This window comes from Ambystoma mexicanum, chromosome 6q, assembly GCF_040938575.1.
Source record: "Ambystoma mexicanum isolate Mex_15411 chromosome 6q, UKY_AmexF1_1, whole genome shotgun sequence".
Classification (NCBI taxonomy): domain Eukaryota; kingdom Metazoa; phylum Chordata; class Amphibia; order Caudata; family Ambystomatidae; genus Ambystoma; species Ambystoma mexicanum.
The window spans coordinates 991780365-991806074 of record NC_090937.1 but is presented as its reverse complement, the minus strand read 5'-3'; the positions used below and the strand labels follow the sequence as shown (position 1 = coordinate 991806074).

Sequence of the window (25710 nt, the reverse complement as noted above, 5' to 3'; positions counted from 1 at the left end):
GCAACCAAGAACCTGATCTCTTACAGACTTCCATGCAGTTACTGCTGAAACCCAAGCGTCAAGGATTGCCTTGTAGAAATAACACCAATGGTGACAAGGCGGGCTCGCAGGTGCATAGCAGTACACACGGCACTTGGCTGGCTTCTAAAACCACACTCAATCATAAAAAGGCACTCATTTCATATTTTTTAATACCTCATTCATGCCTCAAAGGCGGACACTGGCACCTCTTTATTAAACCATCCATCCTCATGCAAGGCTAAATGATCACAAGACCAAACATTTACAAACTCATGTTAACACAGTATGTGATGCTCAATGTCCTTCTACAGAGGTGTACAATAATTATAATCAGCCCGACAGATAAGAAATGTATCGGCCACTTTTAGTCCCTAAAAATAGGCAAATACTCACAAAAAATAAAAATAAGGAGAAACACTACTCCCCCTGTTTTCACCCACACCGCTCCATGGATGTGTTTGGCCAAGTAGGGCACGTAGTACCACAGGAAGACACTACTATTATTGACTGATCAGTAGAAGTAAACATGTGTCTTTAAATGTGCATGAATAACTAGGCGCAAAGAAATAATTATTACAAAAACATTTCCGTTTTCTAGTTCATACATATTTTTACCTGCTTATACTTATAAAATACTCCCATTGTAAATTGGACTTACATTTTTACTCCCCAAAAAATAATATGGAGTAAAATACGAACATCGCCAAATCTTATCTGGAACACTGATGATAATGATATCAAAAATACACAATTGCCTTTTACTCTTTATTGATTAACTTTACAAGTCTACATTTATATTTGGATATTTATAGCGCTGCCGCATCCCCCCCCCTCCCCAGGGCAGAAGATATATGCCCTTCAGAAGACCTTGATGTTCAAAGTTCCTTTACCTGCCCCTCCCCGTGAAAAATCCCTTGAGAGATCATTTTCATCCGGCCTCAAAATCCTATTGCTTAGTGTTGTGTATGTTCTTTAGTGTATGTCTGGATGGATGACTGCTTGGTATGTGTGATGTCAGAGTGAGTGGTGTCATTGTACAATGGACACGTGTGATTGCTATTATATTATACCAGGTGTTCCAGCAGCGCCCGTTGAAGATGTAGCCTGGGGGATGGTTGCCGGCGGGTCATGCCCTGTACTTGGACTTGTCATGTAACTTCATAAAGTAACTAAAGGAGAACTTAGCTGAAGAGTCATGAGGAGTTACTTCACAGCACGGTGCACTGCATCCACATGCTGTTGGGGAACCATAGACCGACAGTGTGTTATCTGATATTGCACCATATGAACCATCTCAAAGAGGAGTGCCCTCTTCCTATTTCATTTCCTCTTGATAACCTTGAGTGGTCCCATCTGGGAAATGGTATGTAAAGTCTTGCTTCTGCAATATCGTCACTGCATTCCAAAATTCATTTCAAGGTGGGCATGAAGCTTCCATGTGTACTTTGCACATCCCTGAATCCTACGTCTTGGGCATCATGGCTCATCCTCATACCAGGTTTTTAGAAAATCTTGTTCTTTTTTTGGACACATAAAAACACATAAGAAAGTTGAAGATATGGCGCCCTTAAATGGACGAGGCTACTGCAATGGTTGGCTACATCACCAGAACCTTCTCTCAGTCTTCCCCCCAGTTCCCTCTTCCATGTCTGCAGCGCCAGGTGAGTAGCCGCCGCCATATCCAGCATCAGTCCAGGGATGGAATCGTGCATGGTGCGCCACACATCTAAATTGGGGGTGTGATGCAGACTCTACCTTTTTGTCCATTATGTATGTTCCGTTACTGTTTAAATGTCCCTTACTTGATATTTAGGCTAAGTGCCTTTCTCTGCTACACATGCGCACTTTTGCTGCCTAATACACATAATAAGCAGGAACATGGCTGTAACAGATAGACTAGCATTCACAACCTCAAGTGCCCTCAGACATAAGTCACAAGCACCCCTTGCCCCCCCCATTTGCTGCTATGCACACAGGCTAGGATTACTTGATTACGCTCTTCAGGACACACAGTGAACCAACTCACATGATCATAAGGGCCTAATTCACAGAAGAGGTTTATAATGACAAACCTCCATTGGAAAACGCTCTGTGAATAAGGGCCGAAATAGCTCTCAACTATGCGCCTTGGCTTGGGAGAATTGTATGTCCTATGTTTGAGTAACATAGGGCCTGATTCATGGAAATGTTAGCGCGGTGCAAAGTGACTTTGCACTGCCAACAAGCCCCCTGATTCACAAAGCGCTACAAAGTGTATTTTTCCAGTGCAAATTGACTTTGCACCAATGCAAAGTCAATAATACCCTCACTGACGGGCTGGATTGTGCAGTAACAGCACCACAGCCCATCGTTAAGACCCCCTACCCCCCGGCCGAACCCAGCAAATTGCCTGCAGTATTATTGGTAGTTCTTCGCCTTTTAAGTGTGAATGTCCCATCCTCATGTCCCTTCCTCTAAACGGTAGGTCGTAAAAGTCCATGTGAGTCAAATGGAATTGAACATTCTAAAGATGTGCAACGCTTTCTTTAACAAATTCGGACTTAATTCCAACAGCATGATCACTTATTTATTAATGTTTTATAAGGTGCCGGCCATGCAAACAGTTGCTTCTTAGCGACCAAAGTATGTATGTCCATTCGTATTTGAGTCACTGAGGGAAAACGTGGTAAGAGATGGCCCAGCACACTTTGTTGAGCATGGTTGCCATCAAAATGATGAGGAATTGTACGAAGGAACCGAAAAAAAGTCAGAACGCAAAAAAAGTCCAAAAATGCTACCACCAAAGGTTCAAACACCAAAAGATCGGTGGTAACATGAATTGAAGGTAAGTTTAAAAAAAAACAAGACTGCGGGGGCTGCCGGGGTGTCCCCCGCAACACCCTGCTCACCATACTATACAATAGAGTGAGCGGGGGTTGGAAGGGACACCCCCGCTGCACAACCGAGGAAAAAACAAAACAGGGGCTGCGGGGGAAACCCCTGCAGCCTTCCGTAAAAAGAAAAAAAAGAAAATAATAAGGAAAGGGCCCTGCAGTGCCGGTTCCCGATCATGGAAATGAAAGGGAACTGGTGCCGCAGGGACTCAGCATGAAGAAAAGGTAAGTAGGGTTTGTTTATGTTGAGGGTATGGGTGGGGGGTGTTGTCGGTGCGGGTGGGGATGTGGTTGTGGGTGTATTGTGGCTGTGGGTGGGTGTTTGGTTGTGTAGGTGTTTTGAATTTGTGTTTGCACGGGAAAAGTACAAACCTTTTGTGGTTCGTACATTTCACATGCAAACTTTTCCGTCGCGGGGTAATCAGCAGCAGTCGGATCACGTAGATCCAATGATAAGCTGAGGAGCAATCATGTATTCAAAACATTGTCCAAACAGTACAATTAGGTGTTCATATATTTATTCTTAATTAATTACATCCAAATTGAGAAGCAGAACATATTTGCCACTGAGCGTGCTTTGTCAAGAGCCACTACATTCCTCTTAATGCCTCAAAGCTAACATGCTGGATACCCATGCACTATTAAAATCACATTTACATTTTTTTAAGAAAGCTGTGCCCATTTGTCATACAACATTGTTTTGGCACACAAGGTGGCGGCTTCCATTAGCATGATGTCACTGGCAGAAATCAATAATATTACTGATAAGAAAGCAGAGGCACTAGGGCCTATGGCAGTAGAGGTAGACCACATTTAAGGACTGACCGAAGGAACAACAGTATTTAAATCTGTATAAGACCCAGCAAAAAAGAAAGCAATTGAAGCATTTTATAAGACGAGAAATAATTCCCAAACTACTCGATGTGACCCAGTCACTCTATTGTAAATCTCTGCCGATAATACCAGAGGCTCTACACACGTGTGTTAAAGACTCTGTGTAAGGAAAACAAAAGTTAAACTGAAAGTGGCCAGATATATTGAAGGAATGCTTGTTAGGTTTAATCGTATTAACCATATTACCTATTCAGGAACTATCAACTATATTGGAAAGTTTGTCACAATAAATCCTATCTATTCAAATAGAATTACTGAAACCGATTTTCAAAAGTTAATTTAGATAAAAATGCAGGAATCTATTAAAATACATTCAGTAATCACTGCCAGGTGTCAGGAGTTATAGGAGAAAAACATGCAAAAATGAAAGAACGACTCATATGAGTACAAGGATAATGAGTAGGGGCAGCCCTCTAAGAACATTCCACAAACAGACAAGATTGACAGAGGGAAACGGCCTGGAACCACTAGAGTTGAACATTCACCTCTGTACAAGTTCTAACTCACCAGTGATACAACAGTCTTTTTAGACAGAAAAACCAAAAACAAAACGCAACAACGATAACAGGTGGAGCTATTCACTACGCTGTATCACATTCATGGGCGTAACTTTAGGGGGGGGGCAGAGGTGTTTGTCCCCCCCCAACTTTCATGGCACACCATTTTGTCCCCATTCATTTGGCTGGGGCAACTTTTCTTCGGATGTCATGTCCCCCCAACATTTTCAGCAATGTTACTCCACTGATCACATTGTGAAGTTTAAATTCACACCTGCTCGTTTGTAGAACTGTAATGGTACTAGGCGTTCCAACTTTGGCTTCAATAGCCCTCTTTTAAAAACGCATCTTTATGTCCATTCACCTTAGGCTTTGTTTGCCCACACATCTCGTTTTAGTTGTGCACTGTTTTGTTATTTTAGCACCAGAGTTGAAAGTGGGACTTCATTTCCCAGCCTCCGCAAGCGCTCACGATATTACTTATCTTTAACAAATCCTTACCGATTCAGAAGGGTTGCGTAGGCGAGATGCAAGATTCCTGTTGCTGCTATTCACTACTCTCTGTCAAATTGTAAAGTTTAAATTCATGTCTGCTCGATTTTAGAATTCGAAGTTGCAAGTCCTTCAACTTTGGCTTTACTAGTCATCGTATAAAAATGCTTTTTTGGGTCTTTTGCACATAGACATTCCTCACACATGCATCTCATTTGAGTTTTCTGCTGTTTTGTTACTTGAGCACCAGAGTGGGAAGCAGGACTTCATTTTGGCTTATTGCACAAAAACCCAGACTCACTTATAGTGGAAAAGGTTGCTTTAATGTGACAGGCCAAAGCTTACAAATAACCACTTACCTGGCTCCATGGCCTTACAGACTAACAAAATATTTTAAACAACCAATTAATAATTCACCATTTTCATTTTCCCCAACAATTAAATAATTAAATAATTAAATAATTCCACTTCCTCCCTAACTATCCCTTGGTCCCTACCGTCTCCTTGCAACTTCTCAAGGCATCCCGCTTTCTCCCTGGGGCCATGCCCCTCCAGGTACAATACCAGTTCGCCCGGGGTAGCCTGTTTGTACAAACAGCACCACCCCCATCCTTTCCCGTGCCATTCCCCCATTGTGCTTCCCTCCCCACTCATCTAAAGGGGACATGTCCAAGGCAACCAAAACAACTTCCAAACTCACAAGAAACTCCCTTCTACGCCAATCTCCCCCTTCCTATGACCTGCAGCCAGTCTGACCTGCCACATCGGCAACAGAAACTTTACATCACAACTTCCCCAACTAATGCCCTAACCTGTCACACAAAACTACCGAAAACAATGAAGACCTTAAACAGAGACTAAAAACCCTGTGAAAAATTGAAATGGAAGGTATAACCCGGAAGAACCAAATTACATGGACCCCCCCTAGAAATTAAAACCAGGTACCTGACATAACCCAACAAGGGGGTGGGAGGGCGGCTCAATCTCACATCCAACCGTCGCCTGCTTCCCGAACCTTCCCTGACCCCTTAAATACCCCCCGGGGGCGCTCTGCATGCAGGCCATCTCGCTGGCCTGTGCAGCGCCAAAAATAACCCCGGGGAAACGCTTTGCGTTCCCCCGGGGCCCCACTTTTGGCTTACAGAGCTTTATCCTCTATAAATGAGGAAGGGGAGGACTCTGACAATGAGAGACCTTTTGGGTTACAAAGAATAACAGTACCCATTCCAGAGGAACTCCTTTCTGAGGAGAATAGATTGAAAGATCTACAAGAATCTTTACAAGATGCCAGTGGCATAGATACCTCTCCAGAGGCAGAATTTGCTAGACCAGAACCTGGAGAACATGCAGAAATGCCTTACAGAGCCCTTATGGCTAGAATTATGCAATTTATGGGGTGGACAACACCTGCACCCTCTTTCCAGTAAGATGATCTAACTGACATCTTAGATAAAGGGCCTCAAGAAGACCCTATAGTCCCTTTTCATGCTGCATTGAAGCGATAAATAGCTGCAAATTGGGAGACACCTGAAGTTATCCCTGCAGTAAATAAAAAGCTCTCTGCGAAGTGGAGAGTATCCGCCTCTGACCCTGAATATTTAAGTAAGCACCCAACTCCAGAGAGTTTAGTAGTGCAGGCAGCAATGACGTCAAATAGTAAGTCGGCATACCCCACTATGCCACAAGACAAAGAAGACAAAAGATTTGATGCCATGTCCAAAAGTCTTTTCAGCATGCAGTATGGCACTTAAATCTATCAACGCCACTTGCACGCTAACTAGATTCAGCCACACCCTTTGGGAGTACGCTTCATTAGCGTCCGACTGTCTCCCAGAAGGGGAGGAACGAGACGCATTCTTGAACATCATCAAGGATGGGAAGGATGAGATGTGTGAGTCCCTCTAACAGGTATTGACTCTGCTGACAGCATCAGCAGAGCCATGGCGGCGAGTACCAGAATCCACAGATTTGCTTGGTTGCGGAAGTCTGGTTTTGCTCCTGATGTACAAGCCAGGCTTCTGAATATGCCCTTTGACGGCACCTCTCTATTTGGCAAAAAAGCTGATGATAGCCTAGAGAAATTGCAAACCTTAAAGGCGACAGCAAAATCACTTGGGGTTGCAATCCGTCAAACTCCAAGTCGCCCCACATCTACGTCCTGAAGGGGGAAGCCCTTTCGTTTTTACTCCACATTCGGAAAAGGCAGAGGGCAGGCAGCTCAAAGGGGCCAAAGATGATTCACCCGTGGTGGACGGGTCAAAGGTACTAAACCCGCATCAGCAGGTGCCGCTTTACCCTCAGCATCTGCGTCAGCTGCTTCTAAACCCCTCTGAGGTCTCCCCACACAAAACACCAGTAGGAGGCAGGTTAACTCAGGTTAACCTCCTTGAAATCAAACACGGCCTCCCATAATGCCTGCTCTGCTGCAGTCATCTCTAGCCCCTGTGTTACCTCCTCTTGAAATTGCTTTCTCATTTGCACTTGCTTGCAAGGTTTCTGGGCCTTTGCAAAGAGGGTTGTTAGGACTAGAGGCGACTGCTTGCAAGCAGGCCCAGTGTTTTAGATCACAGAAAGGTTACTTGAAATTGAACAGGAGCATTTTCTTCCTCGGTATGGCAGAAGAGCACATCGCCAAGTAAAACGTGTGCTGTCTCCGACGCTGTGTATTATACTTCCAGCATTAGGTAAAACAGCATACCTTACTGTTTTGTACCCAGGGAACGAAGCAATGCGGTTGTAGTACATGGCTCCGAATCTGATCTTTGACGGACTCTCAGAGCCACAACAACTTCCTGTCACTAGTTTGGCCTGTTAATGTTGTGTTCCCCTCACGGCGCTGACTGCCAATCCGGTAGTTTATACGCACATCTGCAAGACAAGCAGCCTGCTTCCCAGCCTGGGTTGGAAGGAACGGGTGAGGTGGTTGGAAGGAACGGGTGTAGTAGGGGAAGAAAAGGGTGAAGTGGGTAGCAGGAACGGAGGATTGATCAGGAAGAAAGTGGGATGTATAATGACAAGACGGGTAAAGTATAAGGAAGGTTGGAACAGAAGAAGCATGGGGTTGGAACGAGTGAAATATGTGGATTGAAAGGGTGAAGTATATGGATGGAACGGATGAACTGGTGTAGAATGGATGAATTGGGTGGAACGGGTGAAATGGTAGGAGGGATGAAGTAGGTGGATGAGCGGTTGATGTGTCTGGAACCGGTGAAATGGGTGGAACCGGTGAAGTGGGTAGAACCAGTGAAGTGGTGGAACGGGTGAAGCGGATGGAATGTGTAAAATGTCTGGAACCAATTAAGTTGATGGTATGTGTGAAGATGACGTATGTGGAAGGATGATGCATGGAAAACGGTAATGTGGGTAGACCGAATGAAAGAAGCAGTGCATAAGATGGCCTGGAGTGCATGGGACGGATCGGAGTGCATGGGACGGATCGGAGTGCATGGAACAGATCGGAGTGCATGGAACAGATTGGAGTGCATAGAATGACGTGACTTGCATGGAACAGTTTGGAGTTCATGGAACATTTGAAAGAGCATTGAAAGAAACGGTTCTGAGTGCTTGAAACGGCTGTAATACTTGGAACAGTTGAGAGTACATGGAACGGACGGAGTACATGGAATCATTGGAGTGGGGTCGATCTCAAGCACCTAAGGTAAACCACCATATCACATCCCCACGCTTACTCTTTTCTTAACACCACCACTCAACTAGAACACAGCGATACTATGACACCATTCTGTATAGCTGTTCTCATACCATCATTTGTCTCATACTTCACATCACCCTAACTAAACACTGTTGGTACACACCCTCCAGCCTAGGTGTTCTCCTCAGGCCTAACGCAGCCAGAATCGGTCTGGATATCAACCTGCCAGAACAAACACATACTCATGATCTCTCAACCACCACATCTACCATTAAGAAGCAGCTACCACACAAATGCCACACCAGCTGCACACATATCCGGTGCTCACACGCACCTTATGACGCTCTCTATTCTCTCTACTGACTTGAACTTCGTTTCCCGAGGGCGTTAAACCCCCAATGGTACATAAGGCGCTATATAAATGCAAAGTAACATAACATTATTGCACAAAAACCCAGACTCACTTATAGTGGAAAAGGTCACTTTAATGTGACAGGCCAGAGCTTACAAATAACCGCTTACCTGGCTCCATGGCCTTACAGACCAACATAATATTTTAAACAACCAATTAATAATTCAACATTTTAATTTTCCCAACAATTAAATAATTAAATAATTCCACTTCCTCCCTAACTCTCCCTTAGTCCCTTCCGTCTCCTTACAACTTCTCAAGGCATCCCGTTTTCTCCCTGGGGCCATGCCCCTCCAGGTTCAATACCTGTTCCCCTGGGGTAGCCCGTTTGTGCAAACAGCACCACCCCATCCTTTCCCGTACCATTCCCCCATTGTGCTTCCCTCCCCCCACATCTAAAGGGGCCATGCCCCCGGCACCAGAAAAACCCTCCCCCGAGGTGTTCTTTCTGCCCCAGCCCCCATCCCTTCCTACTTCCAACTCTTTACCATATCTCTTACCAACCAGATCAACTCCGACACATAATAAGTATTTCCAAAAACTGACAAATGGACACCATCTCTCTAAATATCATGAATCCTTCATAAACTATTTCCTTGTGGTCCAAAACCTGTACTACCGCCGAGGCACAAAATGTTACCATCTCTCTGTTTATCCCCTTCCTTGCCCGCTCTATCGCTCCCTCACTTCTCACGCCCCTCCACACTCTCGGCGGCAACAACTTAGTCCAAACTACACATGCTTGAGGCCACATTTCTCAGACCCATAACAAATCCCTTTTCATTTTTCTAAGAAGAGCCACACCAGTATATCTTACCAGGTCATTTTCCCCAGCATGAATAATCACCCCATCTGGAGACCCATAGCGTTCCCTCAACCCAGCTAACATAGGAAATAACTGATCCCAGCGAAACCCCCCTAAACCGGACCATGTTACCAAAACATCTTTATAGCTGCAACCCAATTGCCTGCCAAAAACCCTTTTCTCTCCTTCCTTCCCCGCCCACTTAACAATTGAATGGCCGACAATCCAGATTTGCACCATCTCCCCTGACATCCGTGCAGCACCTGAAAAAGAAATTACAAAATCACTTACAAATCAAACCATCCTACCACATACCAGTCTCCTTAGGTCATCTGAAAACTTCTTTCAAACATCCCCTTTACCCAAATCCCTGACATACCCTTTGTATCTCCCGGACCTCCAACGCCCCAAAGTTTTCACCTTATCCTCCGAAAAGCCCGGCCTACTACCTTCAGATGCTGCACCCATCCTAAAGGAATGTGTTCCAAACTCCTCTGCCTTTTCCCCTACCACTACCAGAATCTTTCGCAGTACCCCCAGAACTTGTGCCGCTGATACCGGCGCCCCATCCTCATGCTGAAAAACCAAACCTGTCCTCCCCCAACAATGCTCCTTCCACATCAAACCTGTCTGAACTGGGCATAAATCCATGCTCCCCTGCCCCAGAAAAATCCAAGAGCCCTTTCCTTTTTGATCTGTCTTAGACCTCTTGATCTTGATGTCCAAACCTAGCTCGGTAAATTGAACATCTTCCCATCGCAGTCCCCCTACCCCACTTATTCCCCCCACCAGCTCGGAAACCCTGAAGGCCCCGAAGAATAGCCAAGTAAAGCAAGTTGCAAACAACTCTCCTTCCCAGGCCGACCACCAAACCCGCCCCCCCCCACAGTCTGACACGACCTTGTTAGCAATTCCGCCGATACCGGTCTCCTCTTATCCTTTTCCCTCTTACTTTCCCTTGCCCATCCTTCCAACATCCTGTTTGCCATAACTCCACCGCTCGGCTGAAAACCCCAAAACCACTTCCCATAGAAAGCAATCCCTGCCAATTTCCCTGTTATAGTTGCCCTAGACCAGCCCCTATCCATGCACCTCAAGAGGAAGTTAGTGACATCATCCCTTCTCCTTTCTTCCGCATCCCCCCTACCCTTCCAACTACAAGCTCCCCCTCCTATAAAATCCTCCCAATCTCTCCTGTACGCCTCTCTAGATGCCGGGGCAAGTGAGCCCTCCACCAAGGCAAGCGCTCTCAGCTTCCTATTTTCCACAGCTCCTCTGGAATCCGCTGCCCCTCCTGATCCACATCTGGAGCCAATCCACGGAATCTCTGCCATTGAAAACGAGATAATGCATCAGCGATGCCATTATCCTTCCCTGGCACATGTGTTGCCTTAAACACCACATTCCATTCCATGCAACGCAGAACAAACTCTCTCAATAGTCTCACCACCCTCTGATCCCTTGCTGACTGCCTGTTCACTACATGAACCACGCATTTGTTGTCAATATTGAAATTCACTTTCTTGTTTTGCAACTCCTTCCCCCACAGCTCCAATGCAACCAGCAAAGGGAAAAATTCAAGGAATGCTATACTCCTTCCTTCCTTCAACCAAAGTGATGGCCACTTCTCCACACACCACTTTCCTCCCCAGAAGACGCCAAAACCTCCCGCCCCTGCTGCATCTGAGAATATCTGCACCTCTCATGCCACCGGATCTCCTTGCAACCATATGGACACTCCATTAAAGCTCTCCAGAAAGTGCAGCCAAATTCTACAATCTTCCCGCACTGCACCTGATACTCTTATCCGATGATGTGGGCACTTTGCTCCCGCCATAGACCACGCCATGTTTCTACAAAAAGTCTGCCCTGGGGCCACCACCTTGCATGCAAAATTCAAATGCCCCACCAATCTCTGCATTTCAACTAGCATAATTTTCTTGGCCCGCACCGCTTTCTCCAGCAATCCTACCAGTTTGCTCACCTTGTCGTGCGGCAAGCGTGAGGTCATGGCCTCCGAATCCAGTTCAATCCCTAGAAATGTCAACAGCACTGCCGGCCCTTCTGTTTTGTCTTCCGCTAGTGGAACCCCCAACTCCCCTATCAAATCCTGAAACAACTTTAGCATCTCCTCGCACTCTCTCTCTCTTTCTGCCCCGCTAATAAACAGAAAATCATCTAGGTAATGTAGAACACTTTCCCAACCTGAACTGTATGATAAAACCCTATGTAAGAAGGAACTCAAACGCTCAAACAAGGCGCAGGAAATTGCGCACCCCATTGGCAAAGCTTTGTCGATGTATAGCCAGTCCTCAAATTGAAAACCCAAAAGCCAAAAATCCTCCGGGTGCACCGGCAACAACCTGAAAGCCGCCTTGATGTCACACTTAGCCATGAAAGCCCCGCATCCCTCTTTCCTCACCAAATACACCGCCTGGTCCACACTTGCATATACAACCCCACATTCCTCCGGGGCAATGAAATCAATTGACAGACATGCCCTCGGGCCATGACAAGTGGTGTATCAATCTGAACTCCCCTGGGGCTTTCCTAGGCACCACACCCAGTAGGGATACAACTAAATCACCCGGCAGATCCTCAAATGGCCCTACTATCCTCGCTGCTGCTATTTCTTTGCCCAATTTTTGTCTTACCCCCTCAACATTTTCCTTGGCTGACTTCAAATTTTCCGCCCACCGACGCACCCTTGGTCCCTGATAACCCAGCCTGAAACCATGACAAAAACCCTCACTCAAAATCTTAGCCCCTTCCCTGTCCGGATAAAATTCCAACCTCTTCTCCAACACATCCAATTTAATTGGAGTAAAAGCTTTCCCCACGATCCCTCTGCTGGATCCTCTCCCCCTCCCCCTGTCTCCCTGTTGGAAACACTGAGTGAGAGGGTGTTTCCCTGCACATTTGCTACATTCATGCTTGAACCTACATAAGTTCCTTGTGCAGCCGTCCTTATTAAATGCCCAACACGCTGCTGAGGGCTGCCCTCTGCCCCCTCCCCCCAGCCCCTCATGGGCGGGACCACCAAGAAAGGGCCGGAAAGGCACAGGCAGCCCACTTTCTGTGTGCAATGTCGGTGCAGGCCTCGTTGGTGCTATCCATTGCAGCCATAGATCATGTCTATTTCCCCCCAGATAGCCTGACTGTCCTAAGCCATTCTTGCTCTGAATTCCTCATCGTAACGCACCCACGCAAAGCCCCCAAAACTTGTAAATGCCTTCCTAATTACATCCGTATATTTTATCAGAGCCAAGCATCGCTCTGGAAATTTCTCACAATAGACACTGGCGTAAATAATAAATGCTGAAGTCCAATTTTCAATTGTCACTGGGACCCTTGGGCGCGAAACCAGTTCTCTCTCTTCTTCCTTAGACCCCTCCTTCGCTCTCACTTCCCTATGGAGCTAAAGGAAACGCCTTCCACCATAAGTCACTTCCATGGTCCACGACAGATGGACTGGGAAGGCCGCTTGCAAGACTGAAGGAGCGCTGCCATGGGAGCAAAGTGCTGGGTTCCTGCACTCTTATTGTAACGCCCACTTTGTTCTTTCACCCAACCCCATCAGTGTCCTTGAATGTACAATGCCTGCTGCACACCACATCCCGTGCATCTATAGCAATGCCCTTGCCACGTCTATGGTGCCAAAGCACCACTCAGGAATCAAAACTGTCATCTGTAAGCTAAAAGTAAATGGTCATTGGGCCTCATTCCGAGTTTGGAGGTAACCACGCTGCTATTTACGGCATGGCTGCCTCCGAACTCGTCCAAACTCCGGCCTGGTGAATGGAGTAATTACCGGTCCATTCCGAGGTGGGAGGGACCGGTAATTCCCCATTCACCAGGGCCATTCCCCATTCCCATTTGAGCACCCATAGGGCTCAACGGGAAGGGGGAAGGCGGCAATAACGGTACCGTAAATTACGGTACCGTTATTGACCCTGGAGTCCCTTTGCGGGTCCCGTCCTTAACGCCTGCTAAAAGCAGGCATTAAGGAAGGACCCGCAAAGGGAACTCGTAGTAGGGTGGTAAGGGTTTAACGGCACCGGTCTCACTACCGGTGACCGTTAACCCTTACCGCCCAACTCGGAATGAGGCCCATTATGCGAACCAAAACTTCCTCTAGGTTTTTATTTTCAGGTTGCGGTGTTCTGGATCAAGAATGAGCTCCCAGTGACCCTGGCCCTCATTTCAAGTGTGTAGGTGCGGATATAACATGCCAGTAATTGGGTGTGTTTACCGGCACATTTCCCAACCGGCACACTCTAAGTGTGCCGGTGGGGTTGCTGGAATTAATTCCGGCACCACACCAGCAAAAAGTGCCGCAATTCCCTCCATGAAGTCCTATAGGACTCAGTCCTATAGGACTTCATGGAATGGGGACTTCCAGCACTTTCGGCCTTTTGCAATCTGCTGGTAATTCCGGCAGACCAAGTGGCAATAATGTATTACCACTTGGTGGTATCCCCCCAGATTTATTAGCGGGGTACCACCAAACCTAGAATGAGGCCCACTGGCTGTTAATAATATAACTGTATTTACAACAAACGTGCCCATTATTTGCACAGGACGTCCTACTGCATTTTGTTCCAATGGGTCAGTGTAAAACCTGCCTCTTGTTTAACGTGTTTTTTAAAAATATATAAAAAAACATTTTAGAAAGATGAAGTAAAATAGGATATTTCTGTGAAGGCACGTACAAAATCAAAAACTCTCTGCGTATTCGGTCTGGCACTGAGCGTCATACTGCCACAGTTTCATAATGGCCTCATTATGGCTTTCAGATTACTCCAGGGAGCAAGTCGTCTGCCGCCAACCTAAGTCCAGGTGACGTCATCCTGTCCATTGATGGCTTTAACACAAGTAATATGACTCATGCGGAAGCACAGGACAGAATCAAAGCAGCAACAGATCAACTCTGCCTGAAGATCGAGAGGTACCCAGTTATGTACTTGCAAGCAATGCAAATAGTTGCTGTTTCATTCACAAATACATGCAATGTTTCGCTTTTGTCTCAAACTCGGTACTCTGAACCCTGTTTGAGTAAACTACTAGGTCTGTTTGTGCAAGGAATCAGTTCACTAGTAAGTTACCCAAGTACATTGCCAAATTAATTTGCAAATACAAAAAAGCATGAAAAGTTACATTGTTCAAGTCCATGGTTTTGATTTGTGCATGTTTCATTCATAAATGACTTGAGTTTAAATGAAGAAACACTGGATCCTTTCAATTAAATGTCATTCTTCTTTCATTTGTTTTTGATTTTTAATAATAAAATGATACAGGTAATTATATTTGCGAAAGTGAGATCTTATAAACAGCCCCCAATTTTTATAATGTTCCATGCCAAAAAGCATAATGCACAAATGTACCTTATTGTGACCATTTTCTGACATCCCCAGCAGCTGCCCTGCAGTTTCAAAGGTAACATGCATTCCAAAACATAACTTCTGGAACACAAAGTTCCAAAATACAGGTTGCTTTTTTAACTATATACATCTGGTTTAAAATATTATAACTGTGTACCATAGCAACCTGGTGGCAGATCAATATCTCAATGTAAGCCATATCTGGTTCTGACATGGCAGCTACTGAGATTACACAATCATACAATCACAAGCATTTGATGTAATTTCATTGTCAGCCTAGTGGACAGTGACTCATTCATGACATGACTGAGATGTAGTAAGCTGTTTGGGTTGAGTGTACCTGCAACCACCATGTTGGGACAAGCCCAGGGTATCCTCCCATTGATCACCCTACTAAGGATTGTCACCTTCCTCCACTTCCTAGGTGGTCCCATGAGACCGGTGCATCAAAGATGCTCCTGTCATCAGTGGAGTAACTTTGTTGAAAATGTTGGTGGGGGACATGACATCTGAAGAAAAGGTGCCCCAACCAAATTAATGGGGACAAAATGGTGTGCCATGAAAGTTGAGGGGGACAAACAACACCCCTGTCCCCCCTAAAATACGCCCGTGCCTGTCATTACAATGACCACCTCACTCAAGGGTTCTAATTGCTGGAGACTGTTTGATGTAGGCAGACCGAGGAAAGGGGTGAAGTTCGAGGAGCCGAGAGGTGTGTTAAGTCCAAAGAGGGGCCTCACCACCTTGGATTTTGATAGGGCTTCCAAACTTCCTATCCCACTGAAAGCAAGCCCCTAAATGCTCCCACCAGAGAGCATTCAACCCGCTAGGGAAGAAAGGCCCAACTCAACCTTGTAAGGATAACAAGTTTTAATCTCACACACAGATAAGAGCAACAGCAAAACATCATCATAAGTGACGCAATACATACAGTAACGGCTGATTGGATAGACCCTATAAAGGTGCTGCCTTTATCCATATGGGATGGCAGTTTATTGGTCCCAGCCCAGTCCATCCATCTTCCATCATGTGGGTGTTGCGGGTCTCATCTTCTTTTCACATCAAAGGTCAGAAAACTAATTATACTCCTACTATACAGCTTGTTTATCACTCGTACTGTGCACTTGGCAGTCTTCAAAACAGACAGACAGGAGGTTCCAGGGCACTCTAACCTTCACACACACATTTCACTCACTCCTTCTGTGCCATCTGGCTACAAGGTCTCTGCCCTCGATGTGAACTATTATGCATCCCTCCCAGCACCGCGCAATACAAATTACATGATTGTTGCTTCAACAACACACCCTGTCCATCCTCTTCGAACATTTCAAGACTTGTTACTTTAGGGTTGGTGGTCAAAGGGCACCTGGTGTCATGGAATTCGGGATCTTAGGGTTCAGTCAGCTATATGGGCTATAACTCGTGGTCGCTTGGGGATGGGCCGGTTCTTGCTTTGGCCAAAGTGAGATAACATGCACACCAGGTGCCGGCCTCTGATCGTGGCCTTGTAGGGTACATTCCTTTTGGGTGAAAGACACATCTTTGCAACACTTTCAAGTACAATGAATAAACAGTGCGGCGAGTGGGGGTGCAAACTGTCCTAATAGGAGCTCGGCATGACTGGAGATTTCTGTAACCTTGTGGATTTCGGCCTAGTGCATGTAATGGCACCTTTACTGCGCAAGCCTTCACTTCTACCTAGGATTATTATTATCTACGCAAAAATAGCAATGCCACACGCACCTTGGGCCACACCATATGAATACACTATAACTGATTATATTAGCATAGGGTCCCGCTGAACGGGAAGGTGTCCATTTCACTGTTCCAGTCCCCCTGGCTTCTCACAGTGCCTCAAATGCATATCACCTTATTAAAAGTGCATGGGGGGCAGGGCTGCCCCCTTCCCAACACCACTCCCATCTTCCTGCAGACAAGGCACTCTAAGTATGACATAAGCAAGCAAAGGAGACATGTTACAGCCGCCAATATCAGTGCCTTAACAGGAGGCTTTCCCTGGACCAATCCACTGTAGAATTCTGTCTATACAACGGGACAAATCCCCCCCTTAATTGGTTCATCTTTGGACACTGAGCAAAGAAGGATTCAGTGGAACTCTGTCTGGGGTACAGCCTTCTCCAAAGCCATCTCTCAGAGAGGTGAATAAAGAGCTCTCCAAGAAAGAATAAAGCTTTTCCGTACACATCCCAAGGGCCTATTTGAGATGACCAGCTAGCTGAACAACGCCTAATGCAACTGAGACACGGGTACCCAGGACTCTGCTCAATGGAGGTGACATAACCCTGCAAGTTCTCTCTGCAAACCTTTGTTTGGGAAGGGCAGATGAAAGGACCATTATTGGTGTCCTGACAACCACAGAACCAGTCAGCAATCCCTGGCTCTCTCTGCAACTTAGAACCACCTCAAAGCCAGTTTGTGCCGTTTTGATGCTTTCTGAATGGCTACAAGTGAACTTCTAGAGCCATCTAAGACTTCAACAGTCCACCGCTGATGTATCTCAGCATTTTGCTCAATGCCGAAGCTCCATTGTCTCCACATCTGAGACCTGTCGAGTCTACTGGTATCCCCAACTCAACACTGCATGCTTGGTTACCAACCTCTTTGAACTGTAAGCTATTGCCACTGCAGTATCATGATGCAGTGTTTAGCCAGTGGATCCCGCTTATTGCTGAAGGCAATTCTCTGTTTGTACGTACCGGAGTCCACCAGGTCTTTGGCCTAACAATGTCTGCCAGCATATTTGACCCACAAGCTTTCACCATTGCAGAAAAGCACTGCATCATTGGAGCCTGCAACCGTCACTCCCTAATTCGAAAACCAGATGAATGCCAAAAACACCCAGACTCCCAGTTAGATACTGAAAGCCTTGCTTGACGCAGTTGAGCCCTGAAAGACAAGAAGTACAAGTATTTGAAATAGCCCTGTTCCACTGCTCTGCCTTAAAGGACCCTTGTGCCTTTTTCACCTTTCTCTATCATCTTGAAAGTTATAGCCAATAACTTTGGCATTTTGCTGCTGCAATCTTCGCCTAAGCATCATCCCTGTCTGAAAACTCAGCATGCACCTTTAATTTAAAGTCTGCTTCTTCTGTGTTGTCCCTCACAAGGGTGAGCCAAAGATGTTTTTATTAGTTGTGTCTATTTTTGTTCGTTTTATTAACATTTCCTTGTTTTATAGAATCTTAGATGTTCATTCTTTTATGTTCGGACACGCATGCTATTGTTGCTTGGGTTGCTTCTGTACCAGCTCACATCGCACCTGAAGAGTATAGCCTGTCCTCTGTCTGTGCTACCCCAAAGGGGTAAGGAGGTGTAGCTGTCGGGCTGTGCCTGTTTCACCTTCATGATTGGGATCACTGCTGGTTTAGTAGTCATGTAGGACTGATTGTAGGCACTGTAGCCACTACTCATTTCCGTACCCCTGAAGAGCAGTAGTAACTTGGCCGCACTCCCCATATGTACAATGAATGTTCTATTTTTATTCTTTGGTCCGATGCGCACCACAGCAAGGTCTTCTGATATATAAGTAAATATATTTCCTCATCCTAAAGTAGGATGGTTTGGGGTTGAGGCTTTGGAGTGCCAATATAACCTGCTCCCTTCATGCAATCCTCTACCGCCACTCCTCATGCATACCTCAGGTAGACATTAGTCATGAGTAAGGTTGCAACAGTAGCAGTGATTCTGCTGATGCACTCAGTATGTTTGCCACATCTTCCACAGGAAAAGTGGGAAAGGCATTCACTGATTGAACGCTCAGTGGTGTCTTTGAGCTTCCTTTAGGTGACTGAGCACCTGAAAAATAAGAGATTGCACCACCAAGGCCTGATCCTTTATGTGTGTGAAACATCTTGTAGTTCTATCCCTTTCTGCTACTAGGAGCAGGTGAGGATTGGCCTGATAGCTGAACTGGGCCTATTATAAAACCCCATGTCCTCCATCTGGTTCTTCCAGTATGATCATAGCCACTCGCTGGAATGTGGCCACCATTCTTCTCCCCGCCCCGGGCTTCACAGTTCCAGGAGAATGGTGGCACACTAGCAGCTCCATATCCAAAAACGACAGCAAGAAAAGTGCTAGCCTTGTCATGCAGCCAAGGTGAATCTTTCAGTTATGGAACCAGCCATCTCACAAGCAGATTTACAGGCACTCGTATTCTTTAAAAGCATGTAGATGTTTGGCCACATGGATCGTTGTCATATTCCCAGAGGCTGCTTTGTGAAACAAGCATCCAACTCTGACAACCACTGTGGTGCATCAAAGCGGAAAGCTCACCACTGACATTTCTGCCCAGCGTCCTTCTTCACCCAATACAGAGCAAAGCTGAATACAACTACAGTGCGGTGATCATGCTAACCAGGGGCTTCAACATTTAACTTCTATGGAGGCTTGTCTTCAGCAGTCCCCTACCATGAGCCAAGTGGCAATTAAAGCAACAACCAAGAAAGCGTCCAGTTCTCCACTGCTGTCCTCCCTTTTTCTCCCCCTTTTGATTCAGATACTGTGCCAAAACATCACTAACTTTATTGACATTTTGGACCACATGATGAAAAAGAACCATGCATTAGCCCGTGCCACATCAAGTTATGAACACAAAATACAGGCGAACCCACTGATCGCATCATCTCACAAAACTGGATGGTCCTTTAATGAGCATCCTCACAATTTCAAGACCCGGGATGTCGGAATGACACTGACATTCAATACAAGATAACACAAGCAGGCCTTCATTCTAGCACGAGGCAGGGCCATGGGCCTATTGTCCATAGCAGGGCTTCCACCCATGCAATTCTTCACTTAGCTTATCTATAACTTATACAAGTCCGGCTATACAATCTGTGTTTGGTGCATCTAGAAGCGCAGCCTTTCAGCTATAACTCATGAATGCCGGAACTGTGAAGGCATTGAGGTGTATGCAGATGTGTGCTTGATAAATAGGCACAGTTCAGACCTGTTGTTTTAATCACGCAACCCATTTTTGGACCTCAACATTCCACTGCATTGCACCCTATCAGCCACATTCTAAAAACATCTGTGACAAATATTTATCATTTTCTATTTATCTATAACTGCAACACTGATTGGTCATAAAAGCGTAATTAATCGGGTAGTGGGCATCCTATGATTTACGTCTTGCGTGGCAATCCCAAAAACAACTCACTTTCTTGAACTCAGGCATCCAAGATTGTATTTATACCATAGTATGAAAACATCTCAGAATAATTTGGACAGTGATGGGAATGTAGACCTGGACTTTGTTAATCAATTTAGGTATCTACAATCCACACCCAAATATGAAAGCAAATTATGACACATTATTTAATGACACTTGAAAAGAATTTAAGAAATTGGAAAAGCTGCATCTCACACTATACATTTCAATATACAATGCCCGGTTTACCTCCCTTCGTTTGCTCTATCTGGGTCTTTTGCTCTATCTGGGTTGATGTCATTTGATTCAAACAAACTTGTTGTACACAACTTGGCCCTTATTAATTGATGCATAGGGCCAATGTAAAGGTCCGAATTGCACTTACAGCTTAACTGGAAAAGGGCATCATGTTTGCTCAAACTTAAAATGTCATATTGTGCTTTCACCTTGGACTACTGGCAGGGGCACTGTTATCAAAATCCCCAATTACATGCAAGAGGAACTGGGCCAAGTAAGTCCTGTGCACCAAAAACTGAAGATCCAGCCATAGGTCAAGGTTTTGCTGCCTTTATTAAGAATTCAATGACAGGAATTGCAGTATGAACAATGCAGCATTCTTCACACTCGCTCAACAGTCTTGAGACTGTCGTGCAGGTTTGTTAATACATTACATCACAAAATGAATTTACATCCTAGAAAACCTAACAAGGATCAGGATTGGTTGGTAAGGTAAACTATACACACATTGTATAGGGGGTTAGTGTGATAATTATATAAACCAGATCTGGTGGCTCTTCCTGCGACCACCTCTAAATGTTGCAAATACAAACATTACAGGTTAGTGTGAGGTGATTGGACGGTGCAACAAAGTGTGAGCTTAACATGGAAGGTTGGTAGGAATTGGGCAAAAAGTTTCTTCTCAGCCTTGGCGCTTTGGAAAGGAGCCAGGCCAACTGCAACTATTCAAGGTGGTGAGAACGACCCCGAAGGTGCTTCATGTTCTCCACAATTTACCATCTTCAATCTCCTAGGTACTTGAGACAGAACATTCGGCTTTGAACCTAATATTGATTTGCATCATCCTACCTTCAGTTCGATGGGAACAGCCTCTTCAGTCTGCTCGAATTAATAGGCTCTGTCTTGCAGGTTCAGATCAAGTGTGTAGGGACCACAAAATGGTTTTATCCTGCTTGCAATTATGGGGATTTTCATCTTGTATTCCCTGCAGGTGTCCTATCTCTTCTGCTAACTTGATATTCTCTGTCTCTACGTCCTTGGCAGGGCTGTGCACGGGGGCTGCACTGGAAGCCCGGTCTGCATGCTTCAGCTGGATCAACCTGTCAGCTTTTCCCTGTATCCTCGAAGCCTTTCTACTTCTTCCATTCATCCCAATGTACTTGTGGCTTCCATCTTGATTTACATGGCCGCCCATGTTAGTTGTGTTTAAGTGTCAGCAAGCAGTTCATATGTATTCTTGTGCATCTTGTGGTTTCTGCGTGGCAAAGGTGTACATGAGCCAGTCCTCTCACTATGTGAGTCATAATCATGTTCTTCATGTCTGCCAGCAATAAAACTAACTGTCTGCGTAACTTAATGCAGGGACTTCATGCACCCTCTGTCCCCACAGGCCATCCCCACCCCTCTGGTCCCCCTGTGATGTTCCTTGTGCCCCCCTTCTCGCACACAGGTGTTGCCTATTTTGCTTGATTCTTCTACCCTGCTCCCCCTCACCCCCACCAGCCTAATTCAGCAGGAGTCTGTCCTGATACATTCTGGTTTCACCATCACCGTTTTGTGGCCAATGCTGGATTGGACTTTTATGGTCTTCATTGATTCAAGGTGCGTCACCCTTTCTCATGGTGGCCCTGAATCATGATGTTCCCATCTTCATCTTGTATCCAGGCTTGCAACATTATGTGTTACTACTGACTTCTGCAATTGTCTTTGCTCTCCCCTCTTGCTTCTCTACTGTTTTTGACGGCTTAATCTCTGTTCTCACCTCCTCTACCTTTCTCCCTTTTCCTATCTCCTCCCCTCATCCCCTTACTTTCTTCTATGCACTTACTCTATCAGAATTTTCCCTGGACCCAGTACGATAGCAACTTCGTCTGTCTCCTCCCCCCTCCACTTACTTGTTTCTTTCCTCTCCCCGCTCCCCCTACAGCACTCTCTGAAATGTCATCGGCCTAGTACGATAGTCGCTTGTTTTGTTCCTCCCCTCCCTTTCTGCACCCTTCTCCCTCACCTTTTGTTTCCTCCGGCTCTACCAGAAATGTCATCACGCCTAGTACGGTAGTCGCCTGTCTGTTTCCATTTCCTTCCCACTGTTCCCCTCCCTTCCTTAACTATGTCTTAGCTCTTGCACTATCTGAAATGTCTTCAGGCTGAGTACGATAGTTAATTTGACATGCTTACTGTTCATGGCCTGTAAGAATGTCATTGTATTTTCCCTTGTTTCCTCCCTTGAACTTGAAGTGCTTTGAAACACATTGTGTATAGGCGCTATATAAATAAACTATCATATCATGTCTACGTGCTCCGTGCCTAACGCATCTATGTCATGGTGTTAGTTGTGATGTCATCGACTTTCTTTGAGGTTTCATTCAGTGAACTTGTTCTATTGATTGCATCTGTATCTGTTCAACACCATCATCAGGACAGGGTCTGAATGGTTGTCTGTCTCCTAGGCCTTGAGACAGAGCATTCAGCTTTGAACCAGATATTGCTTTGTATCATCCTGCCTTCAGTTTGATGGCAACAGCCATCTCAGTCTGGCTCGAATGAATAGGCTCTGTCTTGCAGGTTCAGATCACATGTGTAGGGACCACAAAGCAGATTTCTCCTGCTTGCAATTAAGGGGATTTTCAGCTTCTATTCCATGCAGGTGTCCTATCTCTTCTGCTAACTTGAAACTCTCTGTCTCTCAGTGCCCTTTGCAGGGCTGTGCACGGTGGATGCACTGGAAGCCTGGTCTGCATGCTTCAGCCGGATCAGCCTGTCAGTCTTTTTCTGTATCCTCGAGTCCTGTCTGCTTCTTCCATTCACCCCATTCTACTTGTGGCTTACATTTTGATTTACATGGCCGCCCATGTTAGTTGTGTTTAAGTATCAGCAAGCAGTTCGTATGTGTTCTTGTGCATCTTGTTCTGTGTGGCAAAGGTGTATGTGTGTCAGTCCTCTATGTGAATTATAAGCATGTTCTTCTTGTCTGCCAGCAATGTATAAATGTGTCTGCATAACTTCACGCAGGGATACATATGTGCTTCACGCTAACGCATCTATGCCATGGTGCCAGTTGTGACATTATCGACTTTCTTTGAGGTTACAGTCAGTCAACTTGTTCTATTGATAGAAGCTTTATCTCTTCAACACTTTCATCGGGATAGGGTCTGAAAGGTTGCCTGAGTGAGTTGCGTTTCTCACAGCTGCGATACATCGATGATGAGGAGGAAGGGCCCAGAAACGATGTACATCTCTCGTTTCTCTGTCGCCGAGATGAGTGCAAGATAGGTACAACGAGGGCCACCTTTAGGTCTCCCTCTTCAACCTTTTAGAGAGTTTGGCTTTTTCTGCGCCCTGGTTGGTCTAGTCTGTCCTTTTCTTGCCCTGAGTTATTACATGGTTTTATTTTGTTAATTTGTGAGTGACAGTTGGTGTTAGGTTAAATGCACTGTTTGATGTTAAAAAGCCACATTTATGGATTTCCCAAGCCTAGGATATCCTGATAAACTCTTTTTGCAAGGGGCGAGAGTTGCAGCCAATAAGGTTCCAACACCAAGACTGAAGCCCACATTCCGAGCAAGCTGACAGCTGTCTGTACCCACCCCATCATCTTCTATGAATAATCCTGCTTATGGAAGGCCTCATTTAAAAAAGATTGTCTTCAGCTGATTTTGTGAGGCCTTCAATTGTGGTATTTGACATATCCGGGGTGGTAAACCCCCCCAAACTCTCCTGCCAGCCGATACCCCACCCACCCCCATTCTCACCCTCTCCCGTGGTAGCAGGATTTTATTTTAATCACCCCCTCATTTCATTTTGCTGCCCAAGACCCCTCTCTTCTCTGCCAAAAACATTTCCCCAATATCCCTCCACAGAAGCACACACACTTACATTCCACAGACATTCACCGCCCCCACCCTTCCATGCTAAATGAATTCCTCCTCAACCCCCCTCACACACTTACAGACAGACGCACACACACAGACACACACTTAGCCCTTACTTGGGACACCCACGACTACCACCTTCTCGCTACGCCTGCCTGTTAGCCCCTGTGCGCACTCGTCTAGTGGTCTCAGAGCAGTCTTTCTAAAGTGACCTTTTTTGATGTGGGTTTAAAAAATATATTTTCACTCAGGACCCGCGTTTCCCGTCAGCGCACCCCTCGCTGCCCATGTACCTTTTTTCCAGGCTTCTCCATCACTCCCCCATCACTCCCCTCTGCCATTGAAATGGAAGAAGGATTCCACACTGAGACCCGTCTTCCATTTCCATGGCAGCCACATGGAGTGAGTATTTGTGTCAATGAATGGGTTGTGGCGAGCAAGCGACCCGTTCATTGACTCAAATAAATTGCAATCAGCACCATGCTTTTTAAACCAGGGATGTCACTAGCAATAATACCCGCGGCTTTGGGTTGGATTGGCCTACTGCCATGGGTATTATTGCTATGGTGTAAACCGCAACTCCCAGTAGTTATGAGAAGATGGGGATTACAATACATGATTTACATCAGCCTACTCTGCAGGGCATGTGCATTGTGTGGAAATAGGGCTCATCTGCGATGCACACAATATCATAGGAGCTGATATGGAGCACTCTTAAGTTGACTGATTGGAAGAAACATATCCTAGCATTGGACACAAAAACTAGATTTGAAAACACATGCTGTATGGTCTTCTAATTAAATTAATTGAAAAAAACATTATTCATGCAGTTGTCTGTTCTTTTATACCCCCTTAACAGGCCGGAAAGTAGATTATGGTCACCGCAAGTTTCTGAAGATGGTAAAATGCACCCATTCAAAATAAATCTGGAAGCAGAACAGCAGGTATGAACTTTATCAAATACAAGTAGTCATTGTACTATAGAGTGTCAGCCAAAACCACATGTAATGGATCAACATGCATGTCATTCAATCTTTCAATTTGATGAGCTAATCATTTGATCAATCAAGGAATCAATCAGTTCTTGGGTATGACTTAAATAAAATAAAATGTGTACATTGAGCCTACTTTATATCCATTTGACCCACGTATGACTGCAGTTTGGAGCCTAGGGCAAGAAGCCACATGGGGGATCTTATTCCTTAAAGATGAGCGTTTAGAGGGACAAGAAGGTATGGTAATGATGATGTCTTCTGATGTTGAAGGAGAATTTATTGGATGACATGGCAGAGCCTGATTTAAAGCACCAAGAAGCTAAATTCGACTTAAGGTTGGTGATAATCTTGGTAGATCTAGAGACGTGCCAAGTGGTTAGTGACACATTCACTATCTGGAACAATTG

The 25710-nt window shown here is 45.5% G+C and overlaps 1 protein-coding gene across 3 annotated transcripts in view; it reads left to right on the top strand.

The window, feature by feature from the left end:
* The window catches only part of PDLIM3 (PDZ and LIM domain 3), a 140971-nt gene that overhangs the window by 46055 nt on the left and 69206 nt on the right, over positions 1 to 25710 (top strand). For all 3 annotated transcript variants that reach the window (XM_069631518.1, XM_069631519.1, XM_069631517.1), the window contains exons 2-3: positions 14443 to 14594; positions 25168 to 25252. In XM_069631518.1, the coding sequence (XP_069487619.1) occupies positions 14443 to 14594; positions 25168 to 25252 (237 nt within the window). The remainder of the gene's footprint in view (positions 1 to 14442; positions 14595 to 25167; positions 25253 to 25710) is intronic.